The sequence below is a fragment of the Stomoxys calcitrans genome, chromosome 1, assembly GCF_963082655.1.
Source record: "Stomoxys calcitrans chromosome 1, idStoCalc2.1, whole genome shotgun sequence".
Lineage (NCBI taxonomy): Eukaryota > Metazoa > Arthropoda > Insecta > Diptera > Muscidae > Stomoxys > Stomoxys calcitrans.
The window spans coordinates 261,285,715-261,303,022 of record NC_081552.1 but is presented as its reverse complement, the minus strand read 5'-3'; the positions used below and the strand labels follow the sequence as shown (position 1 = coordinate 261,303,022).

At 40.0% G+C, this 17,308-nt stretch overlaps 1 protein-coding gene across 1 annotated transcript in view; it reads right to left on the bottom strand.

Moving 5' to 3' along the window:
* Window positions 1-5,242: 5,242 nt before the first annotated feature.
* The window catches only part of LOC106093601 (mucin-2), a 32,063-nt gene continuing 19,997 nt past the window's right edge, over window positions 5,243-17,308 (bottom strand). The window contains exons 3-6 of the mRNA XM_059371045.1: window positions 14,200-14,329; window positions 8,899-8,931; window positions 8,612-8,827; window positions 5,243-8,540 (exon numbers count right to left, since the gene is read on the bottom strand). Of these exons, the coding sequence (XP_059227028.1) occupies window positions 6,076-8,540; window positions 8,612-8,827; window positions 8,899-8,931; window positions 14,200-14,329 (2,844 nt within the window). The 3' untranslated portion in view covers window positions 5,243-6,075. The remainder of the gene's footprint in view (window positions 8,541-8,611; window positions 8,828-8,898; window positions 8,932-14,199; window positions 14,330-17,308) is intronic.

Here is a 17,308-nt window from a genome sequence, read left to right as displayed (position 1 = left end):
AAATTCAACAAATACTTCAATTAAATGACTTCCCAAGCAAAGCTATTTAGGACCTTATAAAATTCGTCAAGAATAGAACACCGAACAACGAATTGAACCGACGGATATTCCAGGTTTTTCGGAAAGGCTTACCAATTCCAATATATACAACAGGGAAAAATACCAGCTTGCTTTAAAAAGCCACAACAGATTAAATAGTATTTTCACCAGGACTAAATCAAGGATGAACAAGTAAAAAGGCGTCAAGTTCGGCTGGGCCGAACTTTGGATACCCACCACCTCGGGTATTACATATATACGACCTTTCGTCAAAATCCGGTGAAAATGCATATCGAAATATGTTCCGACTTGGACCAAATACTTATTAGTTCAAGTCATTGTTCACCTGTGTATAACAAAATATTGGTCTTTCAAGTAGCTATATCTAACCAGTAAGGAAAGGCAAAATTCGAGCGGTGCCGACTGTATAATACCCTACACCTACCCTATAAGTACAATTTGGGAGCTATATTCAATTCTGAACCAATTTTGATGGATCTCGGCGAGCAAATATGTTCAAACTGTAAAAACTACGGTTGACAGATGACAAAATTATGGCAAATTACCCAAAATCTGACGAACATATATATGGGAGCCAAATCTTCTTCTGAACCGATTTCGAGAAAAACTTCTCAGATAATGTATATTTATATATATATCTATATCTAAATCTAAATCTAAATCTAAATCTGAACCGATTTCCATAAAATTCACCAGTAACGTCGAGTGTCGTAAAAAATCCTTCCAGCCAAATTTCGAGAGAATCGGTTAACAAATGAAATTTTTATTCCATTATAACTGAAAATCGGATAAACATAAACATGGGAGCTATATCCAGATCTGAACCGATTTTTTCCAATTTCAATAGGCTTCGTCTCTAGTCCGAAAAACATGCCTGTACCAAATTTTAAGACGATCGGATGAAAACTGCGATCTGTATTTTGTACACAAATTAACATGGACAGACGGACAGACAGACGGACAGTCAGACAGACAAAGAGACGAACATAGCTATATCGAATCAGAAAGTGATTCTGAGTCGATCGATATACTTATCAGTGGGGCTATTTCTCATCTTTTTGGGTGTTACAAACTAATTCACTAAGTTAGAGTACACTCAGGATTCACTGAATAAGGTTAAGCCAAGCGATCAGCCGATATACTTTTTTTTTAATATTTGGCAGTACTTGGCATTGAGGATGTCAACCTGTTCTCTTTTTACATTCATTCTTTGTTTACGTTTTCTCCTATATGATGACATTTTCAATCGTCAGATTTGACATCCTTAATGATGTTTATGGGGCCTATCCACTTTGTGTTTTGCATGTGACCTAACCTTCTATTAGTGAATCCTGGAGTACACTGTACCACAATAGTGTTGTAGGGTATAAGAATAAACCGACCTGAACCATATACAACACGGATGTCGAAAAGCCTAACATAAGTCACTGTATCAAATTTCAGTTACATCGGATTATAAATGCGCCTTTTATGGGGCTAAGACTTTATATCGAGATAACGATCTAGCCATGTCCGTCCGCTGTTGGTCTGTCTGTTGAAATCATGCTACAGTCTTTAAAAATAGAGTCCATAGAGACCATCCGCAGGTTATTTTCGAAGTTGAGCTATATCCGACAATATCTTGATATAGCCCCCATGTAGATCGATCCGCCAATTTAGGTTCTTATTCCCGTAAAAACCACATTTATTATCCGATTTTGCTGCAATTTTAGTCAGTGAGTTGCGATAGGCCTTTCTACATCCTTCTTCAATTTGGCCCAGATCGGTCCAGATTTGGATATAGCTGACATATAGACCGATCTCTGGATTTAAGGTTTTGGGCCCATAAAAGGCGCATTTACTGTCAGATTTCGCCGAAATTTGGGACAGTGAGTTGTGTTAGGGCCTTCGATATCATTCTTCAATTTGGCCCAGATCGGTCCAGATTTGAATACAGCTGCTCTATATGCCGATTTCTCGATTTAAGGTTTTGGGCCCATAAAAGGCGCATTTATTGTCCGATGTCGCCGAAATTTGAGACACTGAGTTAAGCCCCTCGACATACTTCTGCAATATGGTGCAGATCGGTTCAGATTTGGATGTAGCTGCCATACAGATATATCTTTCCATTTAAGGTTTTGGACCCATAAAAGGCGCATTTATTGTCTGATGTCGCCGAAATTTGGCACAGTGAGCTATATTAGGACCTTCGACATTCTTCGTCAATTTGTCCTGGAACGGACCAGATTAGAATATAGCTGCCATATAGACCGATCTCTCGATTTAAGGTTTTGGGCCCTTCAAAGACGCACTTATTGTCCGATGTCGCCGATATTTGGGACAGTGAGCTATATTAGGACCTTCGACACACTTCTGCATTATGGTGCAGATCGGTTCAGATTTGGATGTAGCTGCCATACAGATCTATCTTTCCAATTAAGGTTTTGGATCCATAAAAGGTTTTGGATCCATAAAAGCCGCCGAAATTTGGCACAGTGGGCTATATTAGGACCTTCGACATTCTTCGTTAATTTGGGCTCATAAAAGGCGCATTTACTGTCAGATTCCGCCGAAATTTGGGACAGTGAGTTGTGTTAGGGCCTTCGATATCATTCTTCAATTTGGCCCAGATCGGTCCAGATTTGAATACAGCTGCTCTATATGCCGATTTCTCGATTTAAGGTTTTGGGCCCATAAAAGGCGCATTTATTGTCCGATGTCGCCGAAATTTGAGACACTGAGTTAAGCCCCTCGACATACTTCTGCAATATGGTGCAGATCGGTTCAGATTTGGATGTAGCTGCCATACAGATATATCTTTCCATTTAAGGTTTTGGACCCATAAAAGGCGCATTTATTGTCTGATGTCGCCGAAATTTGGCACAGTGAGCTATATTAGGACCTTCGACATTCTTCGTCAATTTGTCCTGGAACGGACCAGATTAGAATATAGCTGCCATATAGACCGATCTCTCGATTTAAGGTTTTGGGCCCTTCAAAGGCGCACTTATTGTCCGATGTCGCCGATATTTGGGACAGTGAGCTATATTAGGACCTTCGACATTCTTCGTCAATTTGGCCTGGAACGGACCAGATTTGAATATAGCTGCCCTATATGCCGATTTCTCGATTTAAGGTTTTGGGCCCATAAAAGGCGCATTTACTGTCAGATGTCGCCGAAATTTGAGACACTGAGTTAAGTTAAGACCCTCGACACACTTCTGCATTATGGTACAGATCGGTTCAGATTTGGATGTAGCTGCCATACAGATCTATCTTTCCAATTAAGGTTTTGGATCCATAAAAGTCGCATTTATTGTCTGATGCCGCCGAAATTTGGCACAGTGGGCTATATTAGGACCTTCGACATTCTTCGTTAATTTGGCCTGGAACGGACCAGATTTGAATATAGCTGCCCTATATGCCGATTTCTCGATTTAAGGTTTTGGGCCCATAAAAGGCGCATTTACTGTCAGATTTCGCCGAAATTTGAGACAGTGAGTTATGTTAGGGCCTTCGATATCATTCTTCAATTTGGCCCAGATCGGTCCAGATTTGAATACAGCTGCCCTATATGCCGATTTCTCGATTTAAGGTTTTGGGCCCATAAAAGGCGCATTTATTGTCCGATGTCGCCGAAATTTGAGACACTGAGTTAAGTTAAGCCCCTCGACATACTTCTGCAATATTGCACAGATTGGTCCAGATTTGCATATAGCTGCCATATAGACCGATCTCTCGATTTAAGGTTTTGGGCCCATAAAAGGCGCATTTATTGTCCGATGCCGCCGAAATTTGGGAGAGTGAGTTAGGTTAAGCCCCTCGATATACCTCTGCAATATTGCATCTAAACCGATAGATTTAGATATAGCTGCCCCATATGCCGATTTATCGATTTAAGGTTTTGGGCCCTTCAAAGGCGCATTTATTGTCTGATGTCGCCGAAATTTGGCACAGTGAGCTATATTAGGACCTTCGACATTCTTCGTCAATTTGGCCTGAAACGGACCAGATTTGAATATAGCTGCCCTATATGCCGATTTCTCGATTTAAGGTTTTGGGCCCATAAAAGGCGCATTTACTGTCAGATTTCGCCGAAATTTGGGACAGTGAGTTGTGTTAGGCCCTTCGATATCATTCTTCAATTTGGCCCAAATCGGTCCAGATTTGAATACAGCTGCCCTATATGCCGATTTTTCGATTTAAGGTTTTGGGCCCATAAAAGGGCGCATTTATTGTCCGGTGTCGCCGAAATTTGAGACACTGAGTTAAGTTAAGCCCCTTGACATACTTCTGCAATATGGTGCAGATCGGTTCAGATTTGGATGTAGCTGCCATACAGATCTATCTTTCCATTTAAGGTTTTGGGCCCATAAAAGGCGCATTTATTGTCTGATGTCGCCGAAATTTGGCACAGTGAGTTGGGTTAGGCCCTTCGATATTCTCCTTCAATTTGGCTGAGATCGCTTCAGATTTGGATATAGCTGTCATTTAGACCAATCTATCGATTTAAGGTTTTGGACCCGTAAAAGGCGCATTTTTAATCCGATTTCACTGAAATTTAACCCAGTGACTTATGTAAGGCGTTTCGACATCCATGTCGTATATTGTTCAGATCGGTTCATTTTTAGATATAGCTACTAAAAAGAACAATATTTTCATTTTAGGACCTAAAATCCATAACTGCATACATTAGAAGGTACTACATCCAATGTGGGACAGTGTGTATGATTCATTTCAATATATAAGATTATAGATTATAGTTGATATCCATTTTGCAATAAAAAGTCTATGATGTTTTTCGTTTGCGTTAAATCATTCAACATTCTTTATTAACAACAACTAGACTAGCATGAAGAGATTTGGAAAGAAGTTCACAATATGCGAAATTTTCCTCAATCAACAACAGGATGAAGGGCAAAGGAGCTTTTGCACCGTGCAAAGCCTACATTAGCTTAACTAAAACACATACATACACAGATACAAATGAATAAAGAACGAAACCAGAAATGTTGCCACTATCAGCTATAACTACTCGGCGTCGTTATACAACCCACGGCAAAAGGAAAAGTCATTTCAGTTACATTGTTTTTTGAGTTTTTTCACAAAATTTATTTATATTTTGTTGTTTTTTTTTTTTTTATTATTTTTCGTTTAAGCAAAGAAAAGGAATTTTTCTTTAAAATTAACAAAAAAAAAAAGAAGTTGCATTTCATTATTAATGATGTAAATTTTGCATTTTTTGTGGTTGTTGTTTGTTTTTTTTTTTTTGCATTAAATAAAAACTATTAACTAGAAATTAAAAAAAAAATGATAATGATGATAAAACAAAATAAAAATAATATTTAAAAATACAATTACGTAGACAATAATGAACAACATTTCACAATTTCTAAATACGATAATTGGTAGGATAGTGGGCACAGAGCGATAGCTAGAATCTCCTTCTCAATAGCAGGGGCGGGGGGCACTAACTGGACCGGAAATGGTTCGTGGCCAGATCGTTGAACATTTACGCTGGCTGGTATACGAGGCTTTTGTTTTTCTTAGATTTTCTCATTCGTCGAATACTTAATAGATTTAGTAACAAATTATAATAAAATAATAATAAAAATAATAATAATAATAATTGAGGATGGTAAAATAAAGAGAACATTTACACAGGGCGAGCGAATACATGTGAGTATGATTTTTCATTCTTTTGCTTCTACATTGTTGAGCACATTTGAGTTAGTACAGGATCACTCGGGATGGGGAAGAGAGGATCTGAGGATCGGTTCGGGAGCAGGACCAGGTTGAGGATGTGGGAACAGGATCGGGAATCTGACGCAGTCCTGGAGGGGATGGTTGTGTTTAGGATAGATGAGCGACCGATGAAACGGTAGACAGACAGGATACGTGGGACAGGAAGACGGGAGCTAGGAGCTGGGAAATTGGGAGTAGTTCGTTGAGGGGAACATCACTCAAACGTCGTATTTTGTCGTCTTCGTCTTCTTCGTTGGCAATGTGATTGCCCATGAATTATGGCAGAATGGGTTAATCGGTCGTTTCGGGTTTGTTTGTCACAACGGTAGCCGTAGTTTCTGTAGTTTTAACACTATGGTCGTCACCCTCACTCTGGGACAGAGTTTCGGTCTTGGGATCCTTTTCGACAACTAATGCTGGCACTGCCACCTCTTTCACCACACCGTCGTCATTGCTCGCTAGTGCTTTCGACCCCAATTCTTCGGGTTTAGCCTCCTCAGCGGTGGCCGCAACGATAGTATCACGCTTCTTATGGCTGTGATCGGGTATGTTTTGGGTACATGAACAAGGGCACATGCACTGATCATTCTTGGCACCCGTGGGGAAAAGGGAATTCAAACTAGAACCGAAGGGTATGGGAGCCGGTTGAACGCCCAGAGGTGGCGGATTGAAGGGCTGTTTGCTGTTCGAGCTCTCTTGGCAATTGGCATAGGCTGCTTCGGGCAAAATGATGACGGGCATAAAGGCCACAATAGCACCCTTGGGAATCTTGTCCGGTGCATAGAAGGCCGGATATCCGGGCACTTGAGGAACAACGGGTATTTGTTGCAGAAGAGCCATGGAATTCATAATGCCGCCAAAGTAAGCCTGGCCAGCGAATCCGCCGCCGGTCGTGGTAGTGAATTGCTGCTGATTGCTGTTGCTGTTGGTGCTGAAGGAGGAAGTGGTAGGATTGGAAGGATAGGAAGTGGAGGATGTTGATGAATGAGCCTTATCAGCTAGGCACGGACATTGGTTATCTGTTGTCTGTTTAAATGGAGAATTGGGACGTGGAGTTATATTCTGTTGTGTCTGATAGCTATTGGTATTGGTGGTAATAACGTTCTGTTTGTACGTCTGTGTCTGCTGTGTTGGAGTCTTACTAACTGTCACTGCAGGAGTCTGTGTATAGGTCTGGGTCCTTTGGTCGGGTGTACGATTACTGTTTTGCGTCTGAGTGGTGGTTGTCTTGGTCACACTCACTGCCGGTGTCTGTGTGTAGGTCTGCGTCTGGGTTCCTCGATTGGTATTTTGACTCACTGTCGAAGTCTTGGTATCCGTTACTTTAGATGTCTGGGTATAGGTTTGAGTCTTTTGTTCTGGTGTGCTTTGAATATAGGATCCGGAAATGGGTGTATTTGTTCCCGTCACTGAGGGAGTTTGTGTATAGGTCGAGGTTGAAGTCACAGTCGGTGTCTTGTTTACCGTTGTCGTCTGAGTCTTTTGTTCAGGTGCCCGATTGATGTAGGCATTGTTACTTATATAGTTACCGGTGACCTTTTCGACAACGGTATCCTTGCGGAAGCCTTGACCGGGGTAAGTGTTGGTGTTGGTATTACTAGTGGTGGTTGTGGTAGTACTGATCTTGCCAGTAACGGCAGAACCTCCACCTCCACCACCACCACCACCTCCATAGGTGGTGGTAACGACTTTTTCAAAACCGCTGGTTTGTGGAGGCGTGTAGCCTGAAGTCTTGGAAGTAGTAGTGCTGGTCACGGTCGACACTTTTCCACTGTCCTTATTCGTATTCGTATTGGTGTTGGTGTAAGTATTCGTATTCGTATTTGTTTTGGTATTGGTATTGGGGCTAGTGTAGGTCACATAAGTCTTTTCATTATTCAAACCTGGAGTTCTGTTATTACCGTAATTTTGATTTGATGTTGTTGTCGTCGTCGTTGTTGTTGTTGTATGGGTCTTAGAGTAATTGTCCTTTTCAATAGTGATATCCGGGGCCTTGGTATTGCCAAATTTATTGGTCGTGGTAGTTTGGATTATTTGTTGTTGTTGTGGTGGTTGGTTGTATTGTTGGTTATGGAATGGTGTGGGAGTGGGAGGGGAAGAAGAAGGGGGAATATAGGTTAGTACTTGATTAAAAGTTTTTTCATCATAATTATTTTGACTTGATTTGCTAGGCTTATTGCTATTTAAAGAAGGATTACTACTAGTGGAGCTAGAAGTAGAAGTTGTGGTGGTGCTAGTGATGCTTGTGACCTTCTTTTGTGCCTTGTCATTATCATTTGTGGGTGTATAATTGGACACAAAAGATGTCGTCTGCTTATTGGTATTCGTTGGAGGTGGAGCAACTACATCTACAGAATATGATTCGAATTTTTTATTGTTATTATTTAGATTGTTACCCTTGTTTGGTGGCAAGTAGCCATTATTCTTGAATGTGGAATGTTTGGGATCTTCTTTTACGGGTGGAAGATATCCCTTGTTGCCTGGACTTGGTGGTCCGGGTGGTCCAGGGGGTCCTGGTCTGGTGGGGCCTGGAGGTCCGGGATATGTGGGGCCTGGAGGTCCTGGGGGTCCAGGTCTTTGTGGGCCTGGGGGTCCAGGGGGTCCTGGTCTGGTGGGGCCTGGTGGACCGGGTGGTCCTGGGGGTCCTGGTCTGGTTGGGCCTAGAGGACCGGGTGGTCCTGGTGGACCGTATGGGCCACCGGGTCCTGGCTTAGTGGGACCTTGAGGTCCTGGAGGTCCTGGTGGACCGGGAGGTCCTGTAAGCAACACATCATTGTGGTAAGTCTTCCGCTTGAAAGGTGAGAGGGCGATTATCTTTGGTACTTACCGGGTGGGCCCTTTGGACCGCCTGGGCCCTTTGGTCCTCCTGGACCGCGGCCGCCTTCTCCGCCTCGGCCGCCTTCTCCTCCTCTACCGCCATTGCCTCCGAAACCACCATCGGGTCCTTTTACGTGAACGTATGGTGGGGCTGGTGGACCAGTTGGGCCTTCAATGTGAACATATTTACCAGAATCATCGTGATAGTATTTACCCTCTTGAATGCCTGTCGTCGAATAAAGAGATACCGCAGTTAGTCACCGCATTCCCAAAGGAAATCTACTCTTCTTAACTCACCTTTATATCTACCATCTTCATAATTACCATTATCTATAAGAGGGGAAAAATGCCACACAGGCAATAAAAGAAGAAAAGGTAAAATAATCGATTAGTACCGTTGGCATGGTTGTGCTGAGTGGGTGGGGTGGGTCAATAGTTATCGATTACTCTATACATACAAGATAAGTAACTACATAAGTATGTAAGACTCTAACTCACTCAACTAACAGTGATGAGTACGACTACAATTCAGTGAACATATTAATAGTCATCGTCGTTAATATGAGTATCACATTTCATTACTCTATATACACATACATAAGTACAGAAGAGACAGACAAAGAGAGACAGAGAGAGAGAGAGGGTATTTACACATATACATAGGATTAGAAAAAAGCTAAAAGCTGAAGCCAGCCATCACCAAAAAGCAAACCAAAACACACAAAATATTAAATTCATTTTATTGGTATGTGGGGGTTAGTAAAAGCTTTTTAATAAGAGGCTCCGAAACTCCTTTTCAATGCCGTAATGTGGTCAAATATGAAAAAAATTATATTGGGTGGATGGGGGCGTTTACATTTTTTGTTTTGACTTATCTTCATTTATTCCAGAAAGAGAGATAAAGGTGAGAAAGAGAGAAAATAGGTGAACCGGTGATAGATCGTTCATTATGGTGATCGATTACAGTTTTTTTTTTTTGGTGCTTATAAAGTGTGCGGTGAGTGTGCGTGTGTGGGTGTGTAAGTGTATTTGAGGAGTCAGTGAAGAAGCTCATGGGGTTTGGTTTGGTGCGAGTTCAGGGGCTCGAGTGCTTTAAAGACAAATGGTTCTCCTGTGTCGTCGAAAACTTAATAGAATGACAACAAGAAAATAAACACAGTAGAAAGAAGAATAGAGGAGAGTCCCAGATATCGAGAATATATTTCATCGAGAGATAAAAAATAAATTGTGGATACAGACAGTGAGAGAGAGAGAGAGAGAGAGAGAGAGAGGAAAGAAAAGATTATAACATTTATAGAGCGAAAGAGAGATATAGAGGAGAATAGTGGTAGACTGTTTTTTGATATGCAGGAGTGTGCTTGAGCAAAATATTGCAGTGCCTGGATAATCCCTAGCTAAAATAAAAGATAACTGAAGTCTTTGAGAGTATTGAATATTGGTCCCTTATGTTTTCTATAACGTCAAATTATTTATTTTGAAAAATAAATTCTCTGACTAAAAATAAATATGCTTAAGAATACAAAAATATATGTCTAGGTAATAACTTATAACTTATTATGAGCAATTTAAATAATAAATAGACAGACAGAGAGAGAGAGAGAGAGAGCGAGTGAAAAAAACCTAGTATACAATAACAATAACTAAAACTAATGTAGGGAGATTCCTTTAAGATTACGGATCTGGAGCTTGGATACACACAATTTGTTGCAGTGGCTTTGTAACTCACATTCACTTTCTTTTACATTGTCATTGATCGGTTTGTTCGATTCGATTCGATTTTTTTTTTTTTTACACAGAAAAAGCGAGAGAGAGGTTTATGCAGGTTGGTAGATAGCGTCCGGCTGCGGTTAGAGTTTGATTGGATATATAGGTAGGTATGTAGGTATTTGAGCGGGGTTAGTGTGGGGAAGTTGGATTGAGAGGTGTGGGAAGCTAGGATTTATTTTTTTTTTTTTTTGGTTTGGATAGGAATACAGGTTTTTGGGACAGGTTGGGTATCGGGAGATAATGAATGAATAGAACTAAGTGTGCGTGCTGGTGGTGCTGCGCTGTTAGTTAGAAGATATTTAGTGCAATCCAGGAGCCGCGGCAAGCATTCTTAAAGCATTTATTATTCCTAATAAAACACAAAAAAAAACAACCAAAGTCTCTAAAAGCCTTAAAAAGGTAGTGCGCAGTTGTTGTTGTGAGTGAAAGGCGGTCCGTCCTGGATATGTATTTGTGCTCTCTTCGCTGTGTGAATGCGTGTCCAAGCTCCAATTTAGTTTTTTTCGCATAACTATTTTTTGTACTTTTTGTGGGCATGCTAACCTTCTGTGAATCCGATGGCCCCAGGAAAACCGGTCGCCGCATTTCCGTCTTGGTGCTGATATGCCTCATGTGTTCCGCTGGATTGGTCGCCTCCTGTTCCCACGTTGTAACCGAGTTTTCCTGGGGTTCCCGATCCCGAGCCTTGTCCATAGCCAGTATTTCCTAAGGGACCTGGAGGACCTGGTGGACCTGGTGGACCAAAGGGACCTGGTGGTCCATGGGGGCCGGAGGGACCAGATGGTCCATTAGGTCCTTTGGGACCATTTCCACCGAAACCGCCATTGCCTCCGAAGCCTCCATTACCACCACTACCACCAAATCCACCATGTCCTCCTTGGGCTCCCGCCACATGTACATATGGCGCCGATGCAGGTGATCCGCCGCCATCTGAAACACAAACACAAATGATGGTGATCTCTAGGTTCCTGTCACCATATCGTTGTTGTGCAAAAGTATATTCTCACTGAAGTTTCCATCACTACCGGGTCTCAAAGCAGCCACCGATTGTGACGAGGGCGCTTGCACGCCAGGTGCCTGATCGAATGTGTGTCCTTTGCCAGTGTCAAATAGACCAGTGCTAGTGCCGCCTGTGCCAGGCCCTTTACCCCGGCCATTATCGCCGTATCTGATTATCTGGGGACTCTTCTGATCCGAACCCTTGAATACCAAAGCGGGCACAGCCGAGAAGCCAGGTGAAACTGGGTTTTGTGGATTCTACAATACAGGATGGCATTTTAAAATATCAATCTGGTTCTTTTTGGCGCTCAAAAACATTTGCTCTACCCCTCCGAGCCAAAGGGGTTATAACGTACTTGTTCGATGAAGATCAAAGGTATATTCGGTCTCACGCCACCTTCAAATTTGCCACAGCCAATGGGGAAATACAATTCATCCCATTGCAGCAGCACACCGTTGCTCTTTACGTTGGGATCATCTGTGGGCGGGTAGGTAACGACGGGCTGCATAGGAGTCACGGTGCGGTAACCGTGAGCATCGGCCACATAATGGGTGGCTCGCAGCACTTTGTAGGGATCAATGTGACCATAACAGCCGTATGTAACGCCATCAGGACCTCTGGTCTCATGATGGAAATTACCAGTCTTATCGATATCATAACCATAACGGTAGGCGTCTTAGGGTTGTTGTTGTTGTTGTTGTGGTAGAAGGCAGATTGGTTTGGGTTTTGAATGGTAGTTAAAATAATAGTGTAAAGTTTTTGGGTTTTATGTGTACTATATAACATTAAGGCCTACATACAAGACACAATTTCATTTGTTTTTGTTGTTGCTTATATAAAAGAAATAAAAATACCTAACCTAAGCTAACCTATCCTTAGAGGTATCTGGGAGTGGGGGTAAAGGGAGATTCGATTTGAAAAGAAAGTAGGACTTTTGTGAAAGAGAGGAGGAGTACGCTAACACTGCTCGCATAAAAGGTATTTGGAAAGGAAGGAAAGCACAAGGTTTCCCAAGGATATGTGGATGATGGGGTGCAGGGGGAATGGAAAGAAATAAGTGGAATAAATATATCAGGCAAACTCGGAGCTTAAAGCTCATTACAGATGGGAACCATTTTTTTTTTTTGTTTCTTCTTGTTGGCTTCTTCAGTGTTAAGAGTTGGTGTTGTAGATCTTGGTGTAGCCAGCAAATGAAAAAAAAAATACCAAAAAGAAATATCAAAAAACAAGCCAAAGTCAATAAACAAAGGGCACTTCCACCATGGGAACCATTAAGGTTTCCCACAGTGCGAAGGACCCATTGACGTAATCTTGTTTTATGTACACCTTTTGGTTTTGCTGACTTTTGTAGGCATTACGTCGATAGATGTGGTAAGGAGCGGAAAGGAGTGGTTGGAATAAGGAAAGAGGAGTAGGAGGTGTAGGTGGAATAGGGATAGGGATGAGTATGCGAAGCTTTTGTTTATGTACGAGTACTAAGAACTTCCACTAAACATACTAGTCATACATACAAATACAATACAATACAGACAGAAACAGAGAAAGAGTGTAGGAGTAAGAGTAAGAATATAAGACAGAGAGAGAGAGAGCGAGTAAGAGAGTATTTAAGAGTGTTTGGCTTGTTTGATTTACTGGCTGATTGTTGGTAATTGTTTTTTTTTTTATTTATTTTGTTTGTTGAGATTTGGTGGGTGGAGTTGGGGGAAAATATTTACAAGTCGAGTCGATCTGTGGCGATCTGTTTAGAGATGGACGATTACTGTTGATAACTGAGTTTGATTACACTACAGCGTTTTATTTGCTTGCTTGCGCTTTGGTGGTTTGTTTGTTTGTTTGTTTGCTTTTCAGCTCTTTTTTTTCAAAATAGTTTTTTCATTAGTAGTGAAGCTACAAGTTATTGTTGTTGTTTTTTTTTTTTAATGGTAAATAAAAGAATAAAAATAATTTTATTTTGGAAATTGAAATAATCATTTAGGGTTTTCTTTGTAATATACTAGGCGTGGGTGTGGGCGTCTATTTGGAGGGCTACATTTACATATGGACTATGTTCGATATACAAACAGACATACAAACACTACTTCAATTGGGTTTTAACTACGATATGGATGAGTACGACGGGTCGAGGGTAATCTCTCTCACCCTAAACGTTTTGTTATTAGGACACAAGTTTGTTGCATTAAAGACAAGTTATGCGAGAGCTCGCGCTACGTTATTTTTAAGAAAATATGAAAAAAATTACATGAATTTGAAAAAAACAGATAATATCATAAAAAAAAAAATTGTAAAATAATGAAAACGCGTAGGAACTACTACTTCTTTTAGGATTATTAGAATATTTGTTAGGTTGGCTACATATATTTCTGTTTAAATTTGATGGGCCAAACTCGAAGGAAACAATAAGAAATATAAAAAAATTAAAATGCTGATAGAGTTAAGGATTATATTTTCTACAGGATTGGTTTTCTAGGGTTTGGGGGGAGGATTTTTTGAGGAATTTTCAATTAATAACAAAATTAAAAAATAACAAAACATAAAAATTAAAGAAGAGGAAAGAGGGGGAGAGAGTGATAGTGGTAATAATAGTAAAGGAATAGAGGTCTACACAACATTTTCTAATTTTTTATTTTTTCTATTTGTCTACAAAAAAAAGAAATTACAACTTTGTATGATCTGTTATGAGAGGGAGGTTATGTATATAATAATATTTTTAGAATGATGCAAGGATTTTAATTTTAGGGAAATATTTTTTTAGGGGTAAGTTGTGGTGGGTGGGGGGAGGGATATTGATGATGCTAATGTATGGAACAAAAAAGGGAACAGTTAATACTTACTCGTGTCAAAGTTTGACGAATAATATTGCTTATTCGTCGTCTTTTGATCTTTAATATCAAGAATGAGACGACGATTTTCTGAATCTAATTTAACAGAAATAGCGCTATGCACAAAAATGCAAGCGATGGCCTGTATAAAGTAAAGAAAAGGAAAAAAGAAAAAAAAGGGGAAATTATTAATTTTATAAAAATTTACAAATGGAATTATAAAAAAAAACAGTTGGCAGCCAAAACTGCTTTGATTTGGCAGCCAAAATATTAGAATATTTTAAACAACAATAAAATTGTTCTTTAAATTTAAATTTCAAATTTTTTAGATTCAAGCATTTTTTTCTTATATTAAAACCAAACAAAATTTCAGAAATGCTTTGATTAGTTTTTTTTTTTAACAAATTATGCTGAAATTGTATTTGCATGTCTTCCTTATCTGCTCAGCTAAACAAGTTTTCCCCTAGTTTCTGCTTGCCTAATTATTTCCCTGAGTTTTTGGGTTGGGTCTGCTCTCGGGGCTATATCCATATTGTCTTATAAATGACCTTGTCGTCTATTGAAATTCTTGAAGCACTTTCGTCTGAAAGTTGTACCCATTTTAATAACTGGTTTATGGTTGGATTTTAATCTTTTTGTTTCCCCATGCTAAGTGGTTAGAGAAAAAACATAACTTAACGATTCCCAAGTGGAACATAAATAAAGAATGGGAATAGAACAAATTAATGCCAAACTAAAGATTTAAACCATAAATATCTACAAAACTTTTGGACAAGCTACTAATTGGCTGTGCTGTTAGATGAGAAACAAACACGAACGAGAGATACAATCAGGAAGAGAAGTGCAGGCAGCCCATTAAGTGTGAGAGATCACTGCACAATAAAGGCCCCTTCACAACATATGATATAAAAATACACCATCGGAAGTTAAAAAATCACTTTGTTGGTCTACTTTAAACAATGACCATATTAATGACAAATGACCATTGCTTGTCATTTGATATTTTGTCTTATTGTTATTGTTGTATTTCTTTATGTTTTTTTTTAATTATTATTATTTGTTGTTCTTGGCCTGTGTTGGCATTAATTTTCTTATTGTTCCATCTGCATTTGAAGCCACCACCACAACCCTTCCAAAGACTATTTGCAATTTCCAGTTAGTTATTCATTTCTGCAATTAATTTCTTTCAAGATCCGGTTCATTGAAACCCCTTCTATTGCCTGCTGAATCTCTTGCCTTCTTCACCTTCTAAATGTCAAATTGTACTCGATTTTCGGTACGTTTTGTCTTCTGTCTTCATCGCTCGCCTTCTTCTCTTTATCAAATTCTGATACATGCACAGTTTTATTAGATATGCAAATTAATTTGTTGCCAGCATTTTGTCATGACTGGTGTATCTGCATTTTTTGCATGTGTTTTTGCTGTATGTTTATTGAAAAATTTTTTGTTTCTTGAGTACAAACGCATTTGCGTAGATGACATTTGCCAAACCTTAAGCTATGAAAATCATTGAAAAAAGTTGTTAAATTCAGTCACTATAGCCATTGATGGCGTTTTGAAAGCAATAATCATAGTCATCATCTTCATAGCTTAGCTACACTATGCTCATACATTGCACTTGCGACATGCACTATGGGTTGGAATTGAAAATTGTCATGGCTTTCTTTGATTGGACTTCTTAAGCCTATACCAGCCGTTTTTGTTGCTGAGATTTGGCTATAAGTTTCACACCAAAAACGGCCTAGGAAGATCCTCAAATATGCATAGCCCCCATATAAGCCAATTTTTTTTTTCTAACGGCCAACTCGCAGGGGATGTCCCCTTTGAATGCAGTGCATTACGTTGGCGGGAGGAAATTAGAAATTGGAGGGGGGGAAAGGATGTAATGCTTATTGACATTTATCTTAAATCTTTAAATGTCAAAGTGGGTGGGAAAAACATTTGCCGGAAGTCGATTCCACATACGAACGGTTGGGGCGAAATAAGAATTCTCTCTATAATGCATTGTGGGGTCCGCTGGTCAATCAGGAATAAGCAGACGAATATCAGACAAACACACATCATGAAAATACCGATAGAACAGCGCCAAACAACCCGACTAACCTTGCGACGCTGATCGAGGGAGGCAATAGAGTTGGAAACCCCACTGTCCCCAATCAATGTCATCGCTCTCCTCTGCACACGGTGCAATAGCTCCAGGTGATGATGATTTTGAAGCTCTAGCCCATACATGTGAGTTGTGCTCCATTTTGGGCCTAGACGGAGTGAAGTAAATCTTACACTGTTTAAGGAAGACTAAACATTTCAATGCTTCTTTCGACACTTCAAATACATGGTGGCACTTTCAATTGACAAAATTTGTTATACACTATATTCATGGGGCCTTTCCACTTTGAGTTTCCGACAAGTGATGTAACCTTTTATTAGGGAACCCTTCTCACAGAGTTCTACTCCTGATCTTACACTTCTTTATTTCATCACCAAACTCTACTTAGGCAACTTTTTTGTTATTTCTCACCCATTGTGATAACCTAGTGCCGCTTAACGCACAGTTGATTGAGGAGGATGAAGGCCTTGAAATCATTTTTAAATACAACAAAGTAATCATCATCAAGCAAACCGTAACAAATTCAATTGATATTCTATGGGATCAAGTAATAAATTCGGGCAAAGAATTTATGTGAGATTGTTGTTTTGCCAGTGAGGGGGAATTAACAGTTTTCAAAGACATTAAACATTTTGACAGCTTTATTTAATTAATCAACTGTCAAGCAATAAACAAGTCTGCAACAAGTCTCCCAAACTGGCATATAGCTCTCATATACCATACAGGCATGTTTACTCTCTCACACACCAATTTTCATCAAATGCCAAAACTAACTGAAGGTGGCACCAACCATGCAGCAAAGACATACAGCTAGACAGACTGACAAACTGTAAGAAACAATCGTGAAGTGTGCGTTTCTTTGGTTGTGGTTTCCCGTCCATCTGCCATGGCAAAACCATGACTACATACTAGTTGGCCAGCAGAGACGTTTTGGTTGTTAAAGGGCGTGTTAAAAGTCTTGTCGTTTTTGTGCTTATTCTGCTGCAATTAATCCCCCCCTCCCAAATAATACAC